The sequence below is a fragment of the Paralichthys olivaceus genome, chromosome 2 (assembly GCF_024713975.1).
Source record: "Paralichthys olivaceus isolate ysfri-2021 chromosome 2, ASM2471397v2, whole genome shotgun sequence".
In the NCBI taxonomy this organism is placed as follows: Eukaryota; Metazoa; Chordata; class Actinopteri; order Pleuronectiformes; family Paralichthyidae; genus Paralichthys; species Paralichthys olivaceus.
Window position 1 is genome coordinate 7108006 of NC_091094.1, and position 22526 is coordinate 7130531.

Consider the following 22526-nt stretch of genomic DNA (forward strand, 5'->3'; position numbering starts at 1 on the left):
AGGTTAACATCAGTGCATTTCCTGAATGAGGCAAGAATAATATATTATATTTTCTCACTTGTTCTTATATTATTCTCAGAGGATGTGCTCTTTGAACTGCAGCTTTTAGGTAATTTGGAATATTCACTGTGGACGAAACATTTTAGATGTAGATAACTTTATTTCATCATCTTGCAGCAGTGTCAGTTCGCTCTTGAAAACTGTGTAATGTTCCTTTAGTCCTTGAAAATGACAGTGTTGCTTTAATAGAGGCCAGTTTGAAGCATTGAGCTGAGCTGGGAGACGCGTCCTGTCATACCTACAGTGTTTTCTACAGGAAGTGTAATAATGATTATTATTATGAATCAGTCACATCCCAGAGTCATCTCTAAATATGAGTGGGCGTTAGTTGGCTTGTAGCTGTGAGCTGCAGTTATCATCAATATGGCCAACGGTGAAAATATCTCACATTGTTGTATCAAAATGATCCAAGCTTCAGTTTCTAGTTAAAGAGTTGTCAGGGTCTTATCAGCTCATATTAATCAAATGACGACCCCTGAGGTACTGCTGTTCACTGAAAAATCGATTCCATGCTTTGCTGCTATATGATCGATATTGTCATACATCTATAGATTCATGTGTGGAGCGCATCACTTGTAGTAATAAATCCAGAGATAGATACTGTCCCCAGCTCCGTTCTGTCCCTCACCGCTCCATCAGTCTCGTTCTGGGAACAAAACAAACCAACATACACATTCATACAGTTTATCTACGTGTGCAGCACTTTCTCCATCACACATCACTCACACTCGCCAGCACATTGTTTAGGGTTCAGATGTTTGGCTCCCAAGGACAAGGAGCAGGGGGGAGACAGGGATCAAACGGCCCACTCTCTGGTGAGCGGACAACCGCTGAACCCCCTGAGCCACAGCTGACCAATGCAATGCAAAGAAAAAGCAAAATCCAGGTGAATCTGTTTCCTCTATCTCTTGTGCAACCACTGGTGAACAGTCTTTATGTGTGACTGACTGGATCTGAAGTCTAGATGAGAAGTCACACAAAGTACTGAATACAATTCATAACAATCTTCTCTCCCCCTTTTAATTTGAAGAAATGTGACATAACTGGTGAGACATGAATTAACATTGGATATAATTTACATTTTGAGACAGTGACAGGAAGAAACTAAACACAAAAAACATAGAAGGAAAGCAATTCATTCGATCTGTGTGTGTGTAACAGAGGACATTTTGTTCCCTGTAGAATTTGTGTGTCGGTATATTCAAACAGGGGAAGGAAGAGATATGTATATTTTATCTCTTGTCAGGTATCAAAACTGGACGACACGGAATGGAACAGACCGTCAGTCTTTGTTTCTAATTCACATTCAACACCAGCTCATCAGTCACAATGTGCCCCCCCCCAAAAAGGTTTTCTGTAGCTATGAAGCAATAATGTTGTAGTTTGCTGCCCCCAGGTGGATAACAGAAACTGTGAGTTTAAAGAAAAGTCAAAAACATCAGATGTGCATGATTTCTTTTATTCAGCCTTTAAATCACTTGTACAAAACTGTAGAAGCGTTCACATCACCATCCATCACAATGTATGGTTTCCCTCAGCAGAGGCTCACACAAAACTTTTATTATTACAAACATTAGAATATGCTCTGTGCACTAAAAAGCTACTGTCTACATCTCATTGGAACAATCCTTCAATGGCAAATCTGAATAAAAATGATTAAAAGTTATTAGGCCACAATATCCTCAGATGGCAAATCAAAAAAAGTAAATAGCGCGGAAGAGATTTACGACACTACACTAATCATTAATTTATCTATTAATAAAAAATAAAACCTAAATATTAAATATGTTATGAATTGGGAGCGGGTAAGGCTGTAATGTGCATCATATTTACATCTTCCACTGATTTTTTGACCACCGAACTGGACCATGAGGCTACATGAAAAATGAAATGCCCACGCAGAATCTATGTACAACAACAGAAATACAATTTAGATATATGCAGTAGACATCATCTGTGTGTGGGGGCGTGCGTTTTGGTGCCATCGCAGAAGTTTGCTGGTGATGTGATGTGAAAGTCACAAAAAGGTACAGAGACGTGGATGTTACAGTGCATTCCAGGACAGGTGAGTTGACCCAGTCAAAAAAATATATTTATATATATAAACTATAAAGATCTACTATGTACAATAATGAACAATTATGGAATGATTAAACTTGCTTGTGACAACTGGGTTTAGATTTGGATCAAATTCCTGATTAGATTATGAATATAACTGCATTCACTAACAATTGAACAATTGACCTCTGGGGTGTGGGTGTGGGTGTGGGTGTGTGTGTGTGTGTGTGTGTGTGTGTGTGTGTGTGAACAGAAGATACATAGACATACAACTTCAAAACAACAAGTAATCCATCAGCAGTACTTCAGTCTCTCTACAGTAAAAGTTACCACACTGTTTAAAAAAGATGATGAATAAACATCTCAGTGAAGAATAAAGTGCGGCTACAACAGAAGAACTTTCCCCAAACTTAAAGAGAAGAAACACGTGACGCAGCAGTCGTTGACTTGTACAGCAAAGTGAGCCAGGCGACACTACGCAACTGAAAAGAGAGCGAGCTCCACAATACTGTTCAGTGTTCAGGGACACTGGGAGTTTGACCCAACAGGCACTTTCAGGAAAATAAAAGCCTTTTTTGAAAAGGTTGACGTTCATTTTGGTCCCCTTTTTGTCTCCTTCTGCCTCTTTCTGAAGATACCCTGTCGTCATTGTTTGAAGAGGAACAGCCTGCAGCTCCGGTTTGTGTGAAAAGATCCCAGACACCAGACGTTTAGAGGCTGGTGATCTCAGCTCAGAGAAGCTAAAAGTGAAGAAAAGTGAAGATCTTCCACTGACAGAAATTTTTATGTCTGGTTCTGACCCGGAGCTGCGACGAGCTGGAGGCAGAGGAGGCTGGATTGTTTTCGACAGGCACTTAAACTCACAAACATTCTGGTTTTGTGAGAGATTTGTGGTCGTGTGGCTGCTGATTGCCGAGTGTGTACTATAACATCATGTTATAGTAAAACAATTTTTTTATGATTTATTCATACTGCCAAGTTCAGCACTGTGCTACAGATCTGTGCAGATACTGCTGCTCCTCCGCAGCCGTGATATTCATTTCATCAACTGTGCTGACTAGATTTCTTGATCTATCGGAAAGTTTTGTTGGTATGACCCAAAATAAAATGCCAATTTCAGTAACAGTTGTAAAAAGAGTAAAATATTATCGAGCCAGAGTACATAAGTAACAAATCTGTGTAAAAATGTGGATCACAACCATTAGAATCCTCGCAGACACAAAACAGATTGTGTTCTCAGTAACTTCAAAAGGTGCAAAAACTTTTCTTCAGGGGAGTGCGCCACCTGGTGGAGACAACGTACAGCTGTGCAGCATCTACAGTGCGAGTCTACAGTGATACAGCTTTACAGCACGGTCAACCAAGTATCTTTTTGCACAGTGAATGGATTCTACAGCTACAGCGCTGTATTGTTGTAACAGGCTATAAGGAACAGAGCATATGCAGATAAAATAATAAATTCAGTGAAACAAATATTTAAAAAAGGTTCTGGATTGAATTAATTTTCCTTCTTTTAAATAGTTAAAATCTTCCCAATCTATCCTCACGTCCCCTCGTCCGCATGTCAGGCGACAGCGCCCTCTGAGTTTGAGATTGTTTGCGTGACGTGGAAGGGGCAGCAGAAGATGTCATGTTGGGAGAATCCCGCTGGGCTTTTTTCCTTGTTCGGTGACGACGCCCGAAATGTGGTGACAGTGTGAAAGTTATTCTACTGATGGTTCCGCCTACGTCTAGTCAGTCGTTCCTCCCCACCCGGTCTGAGAAAGAAAAAGTTTGTTGGAAGGTTGGAAAACTGTCGCTCAGAGCTGAGAATCAGCCCCCAGGCTGTTGAGCTCCTCCGGTGAGTGCTTCTCTCCGCCCGTGGCAGCCGTCTGGCGGAAGCCGGCCGTGATCTCGTCGAACGTCCGGCCCTTAGTCTCCGGCACTTTGAAGTAGGTGAAGACGAAGAACAAGAGCAGCAGCACAGCGAAGATGACAAACACGTAGGGGCCACAAATTTCCTGTAAAGAGATTTCAAGAGGAGAATCGGTTATTTACCGGCGTCTTCGTAGGTTCAGTGAAGGTGAGGATGTAAGATGGATTCTACGAATTCTCTAATTTGGAAAACAAATGGAAAAGAAAAAGTTTTAATTAATGTTGTTTGTTCAGGAGAATTCCTCTAATATTGCACTTTTTTTTTAATCAAACCCAAACTAGAAGAATGTTTTCTGCTGAATAATAAAAAAGTACATAAAAAATCATTCACAGTAACTTGATCCAGTGTTTCCTCGTGTTCTCGACTCACCTGTACATACTGGAAGCCCATTCCCACTATGAAGTTGGCGGTCCAGTTGGACAAACCAGCGATAGCGATGGCTGCAGGCCTGGGTCCTTGCGAGAACAACTCGGCCACGATGAACCAGGGGATGGGACCCGGTCCGATCTCAAAGAACGCCACAAAGGCGAAGATGGCCACGATGCTCAGATACGACATCCACTTGTAATCGTCCTACAGGACCAGAGCACAAGAAAGTTAAAGAATAAAGATTATTCAGTGTCATTTTAGAGCAATCACTGCATTTCTAATAAGACGTGTTTGTTGTTTTTACCAGCAGAGCCAAGGCAATGGTCATCAGGACGGAAGATACAGCCATTCCCATCAGCCCCAGCAGGTGCAGAGACCTACGTCCTGCACGTTCCACAACAAACAGCTACAAAAAAAAGAACAAATCCAATGAAGTAAAATAATAAACTACACAACCCACTGATTCAACCTCTGCTAATTCATTCCTTCAGGAAAAATAGAGAACATTTGCTTTGGTACTACATGTAAAAACTTATATCTATTCATGTAAAATCTGACAAATCCTCCTAGTGTTTAATGAAAAATGATTTTGAGAATATTGGTCTCAGACACAGGAGCAATTAACATTTACAACCTCAGATAAGTCTGAAAACATCAATTTAGTATCTTGAACAGCACCGAGTCATTTCTGGGTAAATATATTTCTAAAGTACAACAATTTCAAGAAAACAGTCCAAATATTACGAGAATAAAGTTGTAATATTAAAAGAAAAAGCCTTAAGACAATGAAAATAAAGTATCTGATTAGTATATATAAAAGTTTGACTTTTTACAAATTAAAATACAACTTCATTCTTATATTACATTATTCTTTAAATCTCAGAATATATTTTTCTTTAATATGGGCCTTATACTACATTTTGCATTTTTTAAATCTGTACTGTTAAAACTTTTTTACTCACCGACACCACAGTAAACGCTGTGTTAACGACACCGGCACCAATGGTTGCATAGACAGGCTGCTCTACCCCGGCTTTCTCAAAGATTTGGGTGGAGTAGTAGAACACCTAAAGATACGACAATAAACAAAGTGATGGTTACTACAGGGTTTGTGCGTCCGTTCCTCAGAATCTCAGCGGCGGTTCTCACGGTGAACAATAACATGACGTCTGGGAAACTCACAGCGTTGATGCCAGACAGCTGCTGAGACAGCTGCAGGATGACGGCGACGATGAGGGGCTGGCGGTAGAGCGGCGACATAACCAGCTCCTTGATGGTCACCTTCTTCTCCCTCATCATCTGCCGGCTCTCCTCCTTCATCTCCTGCATGTCAGCGCTAACATCGGTGGTGCCTCTGAGCTTCTTCAGCACTGAAACGTGCAGAGAAAAACCAGTTCAGCTAAATTTCTCTTTAGTTTTCTGACGATTATGTCTACAGCAGTTATATTAAATAACATCAACTTCATGTATGTGAACCACAGACAGATTTAAAGACATTGAAACAAGACAGCTCCTAAAAGTGAAGCCAAAACGTCTTTGGCCTGGTGGTTGGCTGCAGAATGTCATAAACCCTACCTCTATATTATCAAAAACATTTTTCTCAACGAGGGTTTCTGTAATTTTAAGTACTTCAAGTGTTTAATCTTCCAGTAAGTTTGGTTTTAGTTTATTTAATGCTAATAAAATGGGTGAAACGTAATGACTGACAGACTGATGGTATCTGTACCTGCAGCTCCACACCACGATCAGAGGTGCAAAATCGTTGGCGGCAAGGAAATTTAAGTTTAATTTTCGCTCCATGAGAGAAAGTGGAGGCGCATCATCCATTTCTATGATGTGAAGAACTCACCAGACTTGGCCTTGTTCTCTTCGTTCCTGTTGATTAGCAGGAAGCGGGGGCTCTCGGGGCAGAGGGGCAGCAGGACGCACTGGACCACAGCTGGGATGAAGGTGAAGCCCAAGAGGAGCGGCCACAAGCTGTGGTTTCCCATTAACGCCTCCATTCCAAACACCTAAACCCAACCCACACAATCCAGACATGAATCACCTGCTAAGCCTCTGCAATGCATTTGTATAAATGACCAAACATCTGACTCTGGTGCAACAAGGGGGCACCAACCTGTGCGATGAGGATGCCGAGGACGATGCCCAGCTGGTGCAGCGTGCCCAGGGCTCCTCGCAGGGCCGTCGGGGAAATTTCACCCACGTACATGGGCACGAAGCCCGTGGAGAGGCCGGAGTAGAGGCCGATCACGAACCGACCGATGATCAGCATTTCCCAGGAGCTCGCCATCTTTGAGAAGCCCATGAAAGCAGCGGCGATGAAGGCCAGGATGTTAGCCATGAGCATGGAGTTCTTCCTGAAGACGACACAGAACACAACAAGTTCAAGTTACATTTCTCTACACTTCCTCAACCTGCAAGTTGAACCTGTGACGTAACTTCTTGTTTTCCTTGTGGATGTGACAGCTCTCGAGTTAATGTGATCTTATATTTCTATTCCTGTGTGTGACTACAGACCATTGTCTCAGCTGGAAACTTATTCAATCAAATAAAAAAGATCTTTATAGATTATTTCTATCATTGTAGATTTGCCTGCTGACACTCTTGAGTAGCTCACATACTACTCTGCTTGTACAGTATATCTGCAAAGTGCATTTCACACACGGAGGAGAGTAACGCAAACTATACTATTTGCACTACTCTCATCCTATCCACTGTGTGCCCTTGACTCCATACTATGTTGTACTATGTTTTGAGTACTTAATATGTTCTGTCTACTTATATGTTTACACCGGGGATCAGAGAGAAACGGCATTTCAATCCCATCCATGTCCTGTACAAAGCAGAATTGACAAAAAGGTTGACTTTGACTATCTTCTGGTCGTAATGTACAATATTATTTTTTTCTCCATTGTTTGTGTTTTTATGTGGAACCTGGGAAGAGGGTGGATCCTAATAAAAACATTATGAAAGAGCAACTTAACACTAAATCCACTTATTCCAGTTATTAAATTACCATGTTACTGTCCTGGTGCTGGTAGAGGTTATTTATTTTTTAGTAATTAATTATGTAATAATGGAAAAGTAAACTAGCGATGACTTTTCCTGGAACTTGCAGAACAACATCACATCCGTGAAACCTCTAAAGAGAGTGATCCACAGGAAGGACCTTTTACCTGTGTGTGCACAGGAGGAGAGTCAATGGGAAGGTTATATAACGTCTGAGTGTGTTCAGCTGAAATCCCTTTGTTTTGTTTGAGACCATGTGGCCACCAGGAAGTTTGTTTCAATTTATTGTTCAAATCGATAGAGAGATTTTATCTTGGATCCATCTACTAGACGCCCTAATTCAATGTTAAAAACTATTTTAATCCAAATCATACCATTTTTATTTTATGCTCGAATTTGTTAATTCATCATTGTTCTTGTTATTTCACATGGTGTCTTCTTTTATTGCACAGCACTCTGCTTGTTTTTAAACTTGACCACACTTGACTTAAATGTTTTCTATGTGCTAGTTCCTAATAGCTGCTAACATTTGGTGATGATTGATTATATCAAACTGAGAAATAAGTGAATCCGTTCAATCTCAGATGGTTATTGTCGCTTAAGCAAAGTGATGTATATTTTATTTATCTATTTTTAGTAACGGTACATGCATATATATATATATATATTAAAAAGTTCACTAAAACAAATTGTCTGCAGTACAGTCTTTTTCTTGACCGCAGTTATTGAGCTATTCCAATACCAGCAAGGATTTTATCCGGTACTTACCGTCCTAAGCTGTTGACAAAGAGTCCGACAGAGAAGGATCCTATGATGCCACCGACAGAGAAAATGGAGACAGAGATGGACCAGATGGCCGTCAGGGAGTTCTTGGTGATTGGTTCATTGTAGCGCTGAAACCATGTCTCATTGATGAACATCTCAATGATCTAGAACAACAAAAAAAGAAGACACATTTCAAATGTTTTTGTACGATTAAAGAACAAATGTGTTGTGAACTGAATCAGAAAACAGGAATTCAAACTGTACCGTGAATCAGATCTTTTTTTTTTTTTTTTTTTTTAAATCACATTGCACAATTAAAAAGACAAAAGAGAATCGTCATGATGGAAGTGTTGTTCTGTCACTTTTAATGTCATCATTGCATTTACTCAGGAACAGATCAGAAGCTTTGTGTTTTCCTCTTGTTTAGGCTCATACATAGTGTTTGTCTGAGACCAGCGGATGGCAGCACTGTATGATCATCACTATATCCTTCAACCAGGAAGTTTACCAGCCGTGGTTTAGTTTCCGCCCCCCCTCCCCCCCCCCCCCCTGTCTCCTTGCGGGACGATTTCCGCATGTTGACAAACACGCCCACAAGAGGTGGTGACAGAGTTCAAGCAGCAGAGCCTGTGTCTGTTTACATGTGTCACACCAACACCTCTCATGTGATTCAGAAAGGTCACCACTCCGTCTGCGACATCAACGGCATGTCTCTGACCCCCCCCACCACACACACACACACACACACACACCACTGTCGTTACCAAACGTTAACCCTAGCCCTGTCATGTGCCTCTGTGATAGTGTAACATCATCCATATTTGTTTTGAAACACTTGGCCTCGTGTCAGAGCTCATGATGTACTAGAGCTCAGTGATGGTATCTGGACTAAATGCATGGCCGTGTCCTTGTGAACTAGTTATGAATAGAAATTCTGTCCCAGTCTTTCGAGGGCTTTCCTGCAGTGTGGGAATACATATAGAGTGACATCTTGACGCTCTAACCACAGAGCTCGGGTCATGTCCACTATCAGCTTACGCTCACAAGACCTTGCTTGGCGATAAAACAAGTGCATCATCGTGCGTAGACTGTACCCACATGATTATTAGCGTTTGGTTTCAGTTGGTGCCACCGTTCTCCAATCAGCAGTCAGGACAAAACATGATGATGGAAAAAAAATTGTGCCTGTCCGGCCTCAAGCAAATAAAATGACAAGTTGACAATTTGTTTATTATGTATTTATCGTGTTATCTGGTGCTCATCAATAGAACTGAAGCTTCTGTTCAGATTTAATTCTCTGGTTCTGTTATTTCTATTTCATAGATATACTTATTTTTTATATGCAGAGTACTGGATCTGTGGTATCCTTGTTCCAGACATCTGAAAGGCCGTCTACTTTTCAACTACAATGGCTGAAGAGAAAGGAAACAGCCATTCAGTCTAATTATCGGAGCTGCAGTATCAAACTGGCACCTTCACTAACTTGGTAGAGGATGACCCGAGCAGCTGATCTTGAAAAGTTACGCAATTATTTTGTGTTCTCTCCCCGAGTCTAATCTGATCACACCGCACAGACCGAACCAGCAGCTGGCTCTTAACAAACAGTGGAACAAGCTGTCCATTCATCCATTCAGGCCTGTCAGCAGCATGTGTTGCTGGAGCTGACCGGTGGCCAGGCTGTCAAGGTGAGCACTGTGTATGGTGCACACGCAGGGAGCGTATAAAATCATTCCATAACAAGTGGAGTGATTGTCCTTCAAAACCTGTGCCATTATATTTCGACAAGAGGCAAAAACATAGTTACCTCCACCAGAGAGGTTATGTTTCCATCAGCGTGTGTACAATTTTGTGAGGCCTGATTGACTTCAAGGAGACTGTTGGGCCTTGCAGGACGTAATCAATATTGTGCAATTTCATGTGAATCCAAGCAAAAATCTGGATCTAGCTGATTTGAGTGTGGTTCCTGGGGGTATACTAACAAATACGACTAAAGACATTCTGTGTAGTTGAGAAACGTTATGTGTTCTTAGCTTTCAGGCTTGTTTTGATTTAAAGGGACAGTTGGAGCTGCAGACATACGCTCTACAGAGTGCATTTCTGGTTTCTTATTTTCATTGCAGATTTTACTTTGGTCTTGAATTTGTAATAATCCAGCAGTTTTTTTATGGATGAATTGCTTCAGGAACAGTAAACTAGAAGTTTGCACAAGCATCTAGACAGTTTAAAAACATTTTTGCAGATTGTGACCTCCTTGAGTGCACAACTTCCCAAATAAGGACACTGTGTGCAGTGTGGAACTCGAGACAGGCAGGAGAAAGGAGCGTGTCCAATCAGAGACGCTATAGCACAGTGGAAAGCCAGCAGCAGCAGCAGCAGCAGCAGCAGCAGCAGCAGCAGCAGCAGCAGCAGCAGCAGCAGCAGCAGCATCACAGCCTTTACCACACAGAGTGGAGAGCGGCTGCTGATAATCTGAAGTGTTGTTGCTATATATAAAAGTTGTATTTGCACAATTACAGCCTCTTAACTGGTTATTAACTAATAAAGGATTAAGAAGCTGTGTTGGGCAAAAACTTTTGTGCACACCGCACGTAATGCTGCTTAGACCTGAGAGATCTGTGTGTGTGTGTGTGTGAGGCCAAAGCTGGGGAATGGGGAAGGGATAAAGAGCCAAGAGGGCAGGCTCATACTGGCCCAGTATGTAACAGACAACATGTTCACCGCCTCCCTTTCGCGTGCGGCAGCTCACACTCGCTATGCAATTGGTGGCTGATCCGCACGAACAGGAACACGTGTGGTTTTCATGGTGGAGACAAATCTTGCTAACAAGTGTCGTACTATTGAGGCAAAACACAGGATTAAATATTATGAAGCATGTGCAGGACTTTTCAGGAAGCAGGGACAGACTCAGAGCCGAAGTGATTAGCCAATAAATTGAAAATAATAACTGTTATGTGCACCCCTTAAAGGATTGTATTTTTTATACACACAGTTTACAAAACATAATCTTTTTTTAAACTACCGCAATTGGAAAATCTTTGAACAAAGCCTAAAATTCCCTTTTAAACCATTTCATCGTCCCCTTTATGACCCAAGAAGAAACCTACAAGAGATTATTATCTTTATTTCTCTTCTGTCTATTTCAGCTCTTTTCACTCTCACGAAATACAGTAAGAGAATGTATCCCGTCTTTCCACACAGCTTTGACAGTGTGATGACAGTGGGTGAGCAGTCCTGATGAAAATTGTCCTCACAGAGAGAACAACACAAACACCTGCAGCTCTAGATCCACGTGACAGCCGCTCTCCGGCCTACCGAGGACTAGAACGAAAATTAAAAAGGAGCGGAGCAGGCGGGGCTTTGGTCTGTCTGGTGACACAGCTTTGACCTGTGGAGAGATGGCTGTGTAGCCAGGGGGTGTGTTCAGACCACTGCAAACCGGGCAGACAGGAAAGTTATTTACACACAACTCAATATAGACATTCCCCAGGAAATGAATATCTTTAGTGTACCTGTCTGTTAATTAAACCCACTGTAGATTTAGTCCTCCTGGGGTTTGGGAAACATCTCTTCAATTAGCTTGTTTTGATACGGGGGTAGACGACTCTCAACTTTAATTTCCTCTGAATTCCCATGTCTAGATTTTCCCAGCCTTCTATGCAGCCCAGCTCCAATTTTGGTCATAGACACACTCTTTGACACAGGGATCGCTCAGGGCCTGTTCATACAGATGTCCTTGGACTTTTGCCTAAATGCAGCTATTATTATCTCCGCAGCCCCTCCACCAACCAACTTTCTGTCTTTTTCTTCAATCCATCAAGTGAGTGAACAGCAGTCACTGAGTCTCAGGCTGCTCTCAACTCTCATTTGAAAACACATCAGTTCCGCTACAGATACACCAGTCGACACCACTCCGGAGTTTCAGAGACGCTAAAACAGGGAAGTTTGGACGTCGTCATGTGCGTTTTCAGGTGTGTTTGTATAGATGGGAATTAAAACTGATCCAGAGCCAAAACATTCATGTGGCCAATTATCGTTTCAGTTTCGCTTTTTTAAGATGATGAAAATGTATGATGCAGCCTAGGTTGGGATGTAGGAGTGATCTATCATAGATGCATAAATAATAATAAGTGTCTTGTGGTTCATGTCTTGGAGATGCTGTTTGAGCAGTTACATGCTGTATGCACACTCCCATAACTCACCTTTTGTGGGGCATTGATGACACCGGTGTTGTAGCCAAACTGCAGGGAGCCAATCACAGCTGCTCCGACGCTCATCAACAACGGGAGCGTGATTTGCTGCAAGAGAACAGAGAGAGGAAGAGGAAATGCTGTGAGTGAATAGACCAATTCGACCAGTTGGTCGACATTTTTATCCCGTGGATGGTTTGTCTTAAGAGCTGCGACATGATATGCAGCAGTATCATCTTTCCAGTTGGACAAAACTTCCACTGTCCCCTTATATCACTGACTGAGATATTTAATTTCCTGATATTTGTGCTTCTGCTGCTGGAAAGTCATGACTTTAAAAAATGTTGAGGTTGGTCAGACTCTAATTTTATCTTCTCTGTGTGTGCCCGCTCTGTAAAATGAATGCACTATTAAAAAAACGTCCTGAAATATCTTGACAGTGTGGTCATCTCAGCCGTCATTATGCAACGGGGGGAAACAGATTGCCCTTAAAAAGTTTCCTTTCGATTCCTGAAGCCATGAGGAACAAGGAAGAGACGTTTCTTTAAACACAGGTTGTTTTCAAGTTTTTTGACTCGTGTTATTGTCTGTGTTCTTGTTCCCATTATTACAGAGTTCATTTTCAGCTTGATCTCAGCAGAGCCCACTAGATTAGAGGAGATTGTCCTCATACCGAAAAGCTAATAAACCAGAGCAAAGTATGTCGCTGTCTTTGTCCAATTCTCAGACAGAAAAACTGCCTCAAGCCTCAATTTACCTTTTTGTTGTCGTTGCATCCTAAGCTACCATGATCTGTGTTTGTTTTACTTCATAACTCATAGTCTGTGAGCGAGGATGGAAATATGTATCGACCTGAAAACTTGCAGTATTTCAAAACAACTTTATAGTTAAGCAAAAAGCTGAGTTTCTCACTATTTCCACATTTAATATCTCGTCATCAGTCATCATGTCTGGAGGGTTGAACGTTTTGCCTCAGTTTCTTGTGATTCAAATCCTTTGCTACGCCGAGTCACACTAGGTTCCTCAAGTTGTGGAAACAAAAAGACCCGACTTCACCAGTGGTAGATGTCACCTCTAAATCTTTTTCGTGTGCAGACAAAACGAGCAGAAGCATCAGTTCTTCTTCAAAAACATGATCCGAATCGTTTTATCACGAGGAACCAACCACGCAAATTATCTTTCTTATTCAATTTGATGCGTAACCAAAAGTGAGAATAAACACCAACAGACCACAAGAATGTGGAGGCTGCAAATTACTGCATCAACAAACAACGCCCTGGTAAAGTCACTCAACATTTGATTCCTGCAAATTGTTGCTGGCACCGGGGCACAATGTAAATTTACACTTTTACAAACATGGTGTCCAGTATCAAAACCTACATAAGCTGATGATTTGGCAATTACATTATATCACTGATGTAGATTATATCTTGGACATGTTTTGCTTTATCTGATACCACAGAGAACACACACACACAAACACACAGGGGGGGTGTAGCACTTCCTGCTCAGATCATTTGCACCCATGTGGTTGGCATTGTTACCATAAACACACACTTCTCAAGCTGAGATGGACAGACTTCTCACAGATACATGACATAAGCTTTCATTTGGAATCATTTCTCTGTCCGCCTGATACTTTGACTTTTTAGTTTGGCCCATGTCCCATCATCTAACAAGGAGGAGACTTGGTTTATGACCTATTCTGCAGCCAAGTACCAGGGCGCAATTGAGGCGCTTTGGGTATATCGTCTCAAATCATATCGTTCGTTTTTATGTGAAGTCCTCAGGGAAAAATCTGGTTCTTTTGCGACTCAGCTTTGTTCCCCGCCTGGTTGTTAAGCAGATTGGTTGTAGGCAGGCAGTGCACAGTGCACAGTGGGTTTTTACCTGATGACAAAACAGTAAAGTTGTTGTTAAAAACTGTGTAGAGCTGAGAACTGCAGAGCTGGGAGATCATTTTATTTACTTCTAAACAACCATTTGATCCACAATTAATCTGAAAATATTGATTAAAGATGCTTGGAGTATAAAGTCAGGTTTCAAAAGTTTTCCACTTTGAGTCAAACCCTGAGGCAGATTCTAAAATAGTATTTACAGTTTCCTGAGACGATCAACAAAAGGCCACTCCCACTGTGACAGCAGTTGCCTGACACACAAGTTTAAAGAGATTCTTCTCGAGAGTCAGAATGTCTTTATTGCATAATGAAGAGGGCGGGGAGAAGGAAAAGAATAAATAAAAACCTCTGTGTGGTTTCGGAGGCAGTTGCTCCAGCAGGCTCGTCTAAAAAATGGGCCTGGCTAGAAAGACTTAAAGACCCACCAACATCTCAGCCAATCGGGTTTCTTGGGAGGGAGGGTGACTAACACACACACACACACACACACACACACACACACACACACACACACACACACACACACACACACACACACACACACACACACACACACACACACACACACACACACACACACACACACACACAGTCTTAAAGGAGCCACGTTGCAGACGAGAGAACCAATGAGAAGTGAGAGCCAAACCCACGCTGCTGCTGTTTCGAGAAAGAATCTATACACCTCCAGCTGCTTTTTACTCTTAACACAAAACCCCCATCTGGGGAAAATCCGTCACTTGAGTCTGTTCTAAGTCTCAGCCCCCCTGGGGAGTAGTTGGAATTGTTTGCTGAAGGTGGGGGTTTGAATCCAGACGCAAGCATGGCGATGGCAGCGTGTGTTCTTGTGAAATCAAACACTCCTCTGTGACATCTTTAACTTTAACCCACAAACCAGGAGACCTCCCGCAGCCGGGCCTCAGTGAACACACAGCGTTTGATGGGCCCATTTGTCTTAAGACAACATACAGGGATCACATTGTTTCTAAAAATGATAAAAACATGTGAAGCTTCAAATTGTTCTACTGTTAAAAAATGGATAAGATGATGAAGACAATAAAACACTCTGAAGGTAGGTGAGATTATTAATACGGTTTCTCGTACAAAGAAAGCGGCAGCAACACAATACACGACCTCCTCACTGGGGAAACAATGGAGTCACACCCAATAAAAGTATTTTATGACTATTTCCTTGAAGCTATGGCAAGTCACCAGTGCTTATCCGCTGCTGTGGTTCTCTACAGTACCTGCAGTGACCCCCCCCCCCCCAGGGCTGATCTCCTCGGCAGCAATGTTCAGCTGTGTTTATGTTCGTAAATGGAGTTTTTGTTTACTTGCATAGAGGGCTGAGCATTTCACCGTGTACCACATCTACATGCAGCTTTAAACCAGATTAATGGAGCAGGACTTTACTCTGTCAGAAAGATGCTGTTTTCAAAACCAACAGCAGCTTTAAAAGGTCTTATAAATACTTTAATGCTATTTTTCACAGTTGAAATTCTCTCGAACATCAACGAGTTGACGTCTTTTATTGTACCATACTATGACACCGTAATGCTTTATATTATAAATGCGTTTCTTCCCTTAAAGTTCAATACTTTAAAAATGTTTTTACATGTGTACATTTCTATATAAGTTTAATTTCGATCGTGAGAGGGAGAGAGAGAGAAATCTGACTGGCACTAATAAGCAGACAAACCCAGCTGCCAAAATGCACCAGGATCTGGCAGGACTTTGCAGCTGGCTTCTGAAAACCAGCTTTTCCTCGTCCAAGACTGACTCAATGAACAGTGTGGCTGCTGGACATTTTGTATGATAAATATATTTTTGTAAAATTATCAGATAGAATTGCATGATGACGATATCCATTATCTCCTTCGTATACTTTTATTTCATGTAAATGCCTCAGAAAGTCCAAACACCAATGCAAATGTATGCATGCTCTTTGCATGTGGGGAGGCAGCCAGTAAATTCTGGTAGAGTCAAGGCTGTGGTGCATATTAACACTGTTGATAGCAGCTTTCGTTGCTTGACAACACAGCCTCTCCACTGACAGGACTGATAAAGAGCACGTTAATAAAGCACATGATGCCGTTTATTAGCAGATATTTTGCAAACATCTAGACACCAGCTCATATCATAGAAAAACAAACCATGTGTAATGATGTTAATAAAGAACAAAGAGGGGATAAGGTAGAAGAGCAGGTCAAATTATATTAAAAACAGCTCTAAACATAAGGTTGATCTATGAAATTCAAACATAAAAACATGATCTACACTAAAATAATACATTTGTTTTGTTTTGACATTAAAAAACATGTACTAATGCTAAAACAAAGACAAGAGAAGTGTTCTAACTTGCAGTCTAACGAGTCAGAGACAGAAGTGTGACACAAATTCTTGAGAAATGAGAGTTTGGCCACAACTAAGCATGTAAACAGGTAAACAGGATGAAACGCACTATTTAGTGAAGCAGAGAATCTATAAATAAATGTCAGCAAGACCAGATGATATGAGGCTTTAAGGGAAGATCACTTTACAGACACTACAAAATAGAAGATATATTATAGCATGGCTTTTCTTTAACGTATGTGGATTTCTGGCTACTGTTTGGCCACAGGTTGACGAGAAAGTGTGCAACGCTTTGACACTTTATTGTTATCACTACATTCTCAAATGAAGAGCAAGTGACATTTTCTTCAAACAGTAAAAAGACAAAGGAAAAATACTGAAGCACAAATGCTAAACTTCAACCAGACACTATGAAGTGGGTCATATTCAAACCAGATCACTGCGGAGGCTGTGTAATCTATGATTGACGCCTCAACAGTGATAAACGAAGTCTGTTTAAGTTAAAAACAACTTCACATTTGATTAAAAACTATTTGTATCACTAGAGCCAGACTCTCAGATGATTTAAAATTGACAATATTTAGCTTGAAAAGAATAAGGGGGGAAGTAAGCGATTCTATGAAATTAGTTTGGGTTTAGTTCCTCCTTGCCAGCGACGGCCTACGCTGCCGCCATCACACCCCTCCGCACGTCACCTCTTCAGGCTCAGCTTACACAGTGGCAGGAAATCCAATATGTGCCCCGAACTCACCCCCTCATGCTACGCTCTATTCGGCCCTGAAGCTTCCTCGTCCTGATCTTATCAGCCTTTTTTGTTGTATTGGAGAATATTAATTCAGGACAAAGACAATTTACAAGTTAATAACATAATAGCCCCGAAAATAAGAATAACTTCCCATTTTTTCTTTTCCTTGTGAAAAACTATTTGATGGAAAAGTACAATGCTGAAGAAGAGCATTGTGTTGTCTGTAATTAAATATCTTCCCCTGGTTTATATTTCTGGTAAATCTCATCCAGGTTAGTCAGTGACTTTCTTGGAGGGGAAGTATCCCTCACTATGACTCCTGAAAACGTTTCCTGGTCAATTTAAACAACATGGAATGAAACCCTATTGTTCATCTTATTTTCAGAGGTGCTGTAGCGGCATGTGCTGTATTCATATATAATGTATTACATGCTGCTGCAAAGTGTTTTAAATGTATTTACATTTGTGTTCTGCTTGGAAACATTAGTGTTGCTAATATAAACTAGAATAGCACTCAGTTGAGCACATAACTCTGCTAAGGCCCAACAGTCCTGTAAAATTCAATCTAGCTGCAACCGACTTTCACACATAGATATCACTTTCCTAAATGTGTCTGATTTTTATCAAGACCCATGAATTATTCAGAAAGTTAAAAAAAGGGGATCCTGGCTCTGCACCAAACTTTACTCACTTCTTCCATTAACCATCCCACATCCTTCCACTGAATGTTGTGATAATCCAACAGTTAGTTTTTGCACAATCCTGCTGATTAATTTACAAACAATCCAACAGGTTAAACATGACCTTGGCAGAGGGGACAGTGGAACTGTGGTGCCTCTATGAGAGCAGACTTTGTATTTGCAGTGTGGGGTCTATTTGTCACGATGATATTGATAAAGGGAGGTTTTGATCAATTATGGTTTGCGATATTTTTCCGGTGCCGTTAAACGAAGCCCGTAGGGAAGGAGGTGCCCGGCATGAAGCACTTAATTTCATCCAACAGCAATCAGAAGTGGAGATCAGTACAGTGGCTATAAAAAACTATTAAACATGCACTCTCGCTTACTTGTTCATCTCAATTAAAACCCTCACAGATCTCTTAATCCCAACTTTCGCAGCAAAGCCTCATTATGTCTCATTAGGACGTGGCTGACGGTCCCACTCTAAGGCGTACTGAACGGAGCTAGTCATGCAGACGAAAGTCCATCTACTGGACTCGGGTCTTAAGGAGAGCAGGAGTTGGCAGATTTCTGAGAGCCAGAGAGGATGGAGGGGGAATTAAGCCGCATGTGCAATTAAATTCTGTACAATGTGAGGCTGGTTGTTGGCTCCAGGCTCCCAATCAAAATACCTGTGCTGTCGAGTCTGTCAGAAATCAAATGTGTAGGAGCTGGTTCGTTCAAAACAGAGCTGGTCAACTGTATGCTTGACCCCAATTAGCATTTTTCATTCTTTGTTGGGGAAAATTAGAGGCTGAGGTGAGTTTTCAAAACCCAAACAAAGCTGACTGTTGTTGAGAGAGACGCTCTAAGACTGGGCAAAATGGGACGATGAGCGTCATTAATGTTTTGATGGAGAAGCACGCACGCTGTTATTTTTGATGAAAATTACGTAACAGGAGACAGTTGAAGTTGCATTATGTGAATCTGCAAATAAACCTGGACTAAGCCAAGAGCGTGACATTTATGGAGCCACACCCAACTGAGTCAATGCCAGGACAGGTATTAATTCAAGCACTAATCAAACATCAAACTAAAAACACTTCCCTGAATCGGATTCACGTCACTAGAGCTATAAAAGTGACACTTCCCATACTGATTTCTTCACTAAGTCACCCATTAGTCCGAATCTGATGGAAGCAACAAAACACAAAAGAGGGAGTGAAGCAAACAGTCTGGGAGGGCGAGGGTCAAGGGTTTCACTCCCCAAGGGTTGACCACATCGCCCAGCAAATCTGCTGTCTGTACATCACAGTGGAAACTAGGACCTTTCCCATCACGTCCACAACAAACCCGTCCAGCTCAAGGGCCACGGCAGGACGCTATGCATACTAGAAAACAGCTTTGGAAACATTTTGTGGCCTCTGTGTCACACTGTGCTGCTCTACTGGGTAAATGACGTACGTACCTCACTGAGCTGCATGTCTGCATTTATGTAACAGCGACCACAAGTTGCAGCTGGATGGAAAATGCTCCATCACACAAGATGAGTTCTATTAGTTTTGCTTTCTGAGCCTCACAGAGTAAGAGACTAAAGACTTTAGATCATTATAACGTCAAGTTGTGATTAGTGATTGTTTATATCAAAGTTGAACACATTAGAACACAATAGAAAAGCTGGATAAATTAAAATCAAAAAAAATTTCTGCTGCGTCTTCGATACTCTGCATTTAAATTAGGACCAAAATCCTCATTATGACTTTAATCATTTGCAAATAATTATTTATAAAATTATGAAAAGAGCCTTAAATTATGTTTTCAAATGTCCTGTTTGGTTCAACAAAAAACCAAACACAAGCTAACTATTGATTAATCGATGAGCCCATTTCATTTTTAGAAGTCATTATCAAGCAAAAATGCAAAACACTGGAAGGTTCCATCTTCTGTAATGTGAAGATTTGCTGGTTTAGTTTGTCTGAAGCAACAGTAACCTGTGTAACTTCAGTAAGGTTTGATACGACTGTCGCTTTGAGTCTGAGGAACAGTGGTGAGTAGTTTTCATTACATATCATGATATTCAGATCAATTAACTGAGAAAACTTAAGTAGTTAATTACGGCTCTATTGTCTATAATAGCACAACGATTTATAATAACTTACGTATTTAATATTTTACCTATTGTTATTTTACCTCAGGAATAATGCAGAGTAAGCTGCTCCAACTAAAATACTGCCTCAAGTAAAACTTGTCAAATCTAGTTATAGAAATAAATAAATAAATAAATAAATATATATATAAATAGTACATTTCGTTTTGAAATGTGTTGGAATAGAATCATTAAGTGTGGATATATTATAAATGTGGATATAAAACTGGATACTTTGCACTAACTAATGGGAATAACGAAATGAGCATCACATAGTAGGAGTGTTAGTTGTAGTTGTGCTATAATCGTTTATGTTTGAGGAATAAAAATATGTCAAGCGCCATCATTAAGTAAAATAATACAAAAATACTCCTCAACAAATACAAGAGGCAGCAGATAGAGTACATGATGTTGACTCTCCATCACGAAGCACAAAACGATGTTCTGAACCCAGTGAACTCGCGGGAAGAGCGGAACTAAAGTCGTTTCCTTGGGGGGACTCATTAGGGCACAACACCGGGACATCACACGGGGGTTTTAAAGCTCGTGGAGGAAAAATGAGTCACGGAAATAATTTACCTTTCCTGAGTCCATAACGGCAGCGACGTGGGGGAGATACTCTCTTTCTGGTTTCCCTTCCTCTCTCCTCCTTGTCAAAGTTGCCCGAGATGGAAGGAACTTCCTCCGGGGAAGGAGCGGGAGGTGGTGGAGGTGGTAGCGGCGGCGGCGGTGAGAGTCTCCCGGTGGTGTCGCTCAGAAGAAGTCGGTGAACACGGAGGTCGGGTTCTGAACTTAAATCGAGAGTTTCAACCTGTAGTCGGAGAAGCCGGACAGCTTCAGTCTCTGCGGACGCGTGAAAAGTCTCCTCTCGGATGTGAGTTTGAGCTCCGGAGGCGGCACCGTGTCGTCGGTTCGGAGGAGTCCGCTCCTCGGTGACTCGGACCCGGTTGAAATATTGGAGCTGACGCAATCGTATCTGGGCGTGTTCAGAAGAGGCCTGACCCAGCAGCAGCCAATCACAGAGCAGCTGGGATAACGAGGACTATTGGAGTTTCTTCGTCTCACCCTGCTGAGTACTTTCTCTCCAATACTTCTCAGAGGGAAATGTACTTTTGTGTGTATTGCATGTACATTTTACACTTGAAAACATATTAGGACTTTAAAAAAATTGGATGAATTATTCATCATGATGTTTTTGTACAGTATACACAATAAAGAGCACTTGTAAACAATATGTTTATAGATATATAGGAAGCTGGTTAAGTATGAGATAATTATTAAATCATGAGAGATTGAATAAATGTGTATTCTTCTCACTCCTTGTGTTTGATTCTTTATTTCACTGTTTGTAAATTTAAACCTTTTTCTGTTTATTATGATGTAAATTATAATCTAATACAGCAATGGGGTATCTTTTGTCTGAAAAATTATAAATGTATTTCTAATACATTTTGTTGATAATACATTTAACTTTTACTTTTAAGTAGGAGTTTTACTTGTAATGGAGTAGTTTTATACAACAGTGTAGTACTTTTCATTAACCAAAGGTTCATAACTAGTTATATTAAATAGCATGTATTGTTTATAGATTGCTTGTTGCCATGATGGTTTATTGTTTTTTTCCCATTAAAACAGGGATGTCAGGCAACAAATAACTATCAAAGAAAGACAAACAAAACAAAAGGAAAACAGTTAAAGTTTGATTACTAGTATTAATGTACTGTGTTTCTGCATGTTGAGTATTTTGTAGAGTCACATGGTCTCATGCAATACATTTTTGAACATCTTTCCACTGTGTGTTTTGTAAAATTGCATTTAACTATAATGATGGGTTAGGTGAGTAAAGGTTCACATAACAAGTGCTTTAACTATTAATTGATCAGTTGAATTTTAAAGTAAAAATTCCCCTACAAGAATACATTTTCACTCCCTCAAAAAAGAAGCTTCTCTGTTTTTGCTATACTATTCTTATATAGATAGATCATGTCGAAGGATAACCAACTGATAACCTGCAAATGAACTACAGCACATCTACAAATGCATCTAATACAGTAGTTTGAAAAGTTTAGAGTAACATGACTCACGTCGCATTGAAGTAGAAGGTTTAAATACATTCTTTAGGTTTATTGGATGTTTTGTCATATTTCACATGAGAAGTGTTGATTTAATGAAGCGATTGGTTGTTACTGTGAATTTAATAAGGGATTTCAAATTATTGCCAAATAAGTAAAACAAATATTTATTTCTGAGCTACTAGTATATATTTATGATCTTTCCATTTTTATATATAAGAATATACTGCATACATATGTTATTTCAAATGATCTTAAATTCATCTTGTGTTAAAATGGTTTTAAAAGTGC

The 22526-nt window shown here is 40.7% G+C and overlaps 1 protein-coding gene across 1 annotated transcript; it reads right to left on the reverse strand.

Annotated features, from left to right (window-relative positions):
- Window positions 1-1497: 1497 nt before the first annotated feature.
- Window positions 1498-21321, reverse strand: slc2a1b (solute carrier family 2 member 1b). The gene is made up of 10 exons (XM_020096772.2): window positions 20743-21321; window positions 12379-12474; window positions 8183-8343; window positions 6522-6762; window positions 6252-6414; window positions 5585-5772; window positions 5365-5469; window positions 4707-4808; window positions 4403-4606; window positions 1498-4118 (listed from the first exon to the last, which is right to left on the reverse strand). The coding sequence occupies exons 1-10, from the start codon at window positions 20755-20757 to the stop codon at window positions 3918-3920; spliced, it is 1476 nt and encodes a 491-aa protein (XP_019952331.2). The 5' UTR covers window positions 20758-21321; the 3' UTR covers window positions 1498-3917.
- Window positions 21322-22526: the final 1205 nt, after the last annotated feature.

Coding starts and splice junctions, on each gene's coding strand:
- slc2a1b (XM_020096772.2), bottom strand. Junction 4,809..5,364: donor CAGCGTTTACTGTGGTGTCG/GTGAGTAAAAAA, acceptor TTTTTTTTGTAG/CTGTTTGTTGTGGAACGTGC. Junction 4,607..4,706: donor CCATTGCCTTGGCTCTGCTG/GTAAAAACAACA, acceptor CTGGTCCTGTAG/GACGATTACAAGTGGATGTC.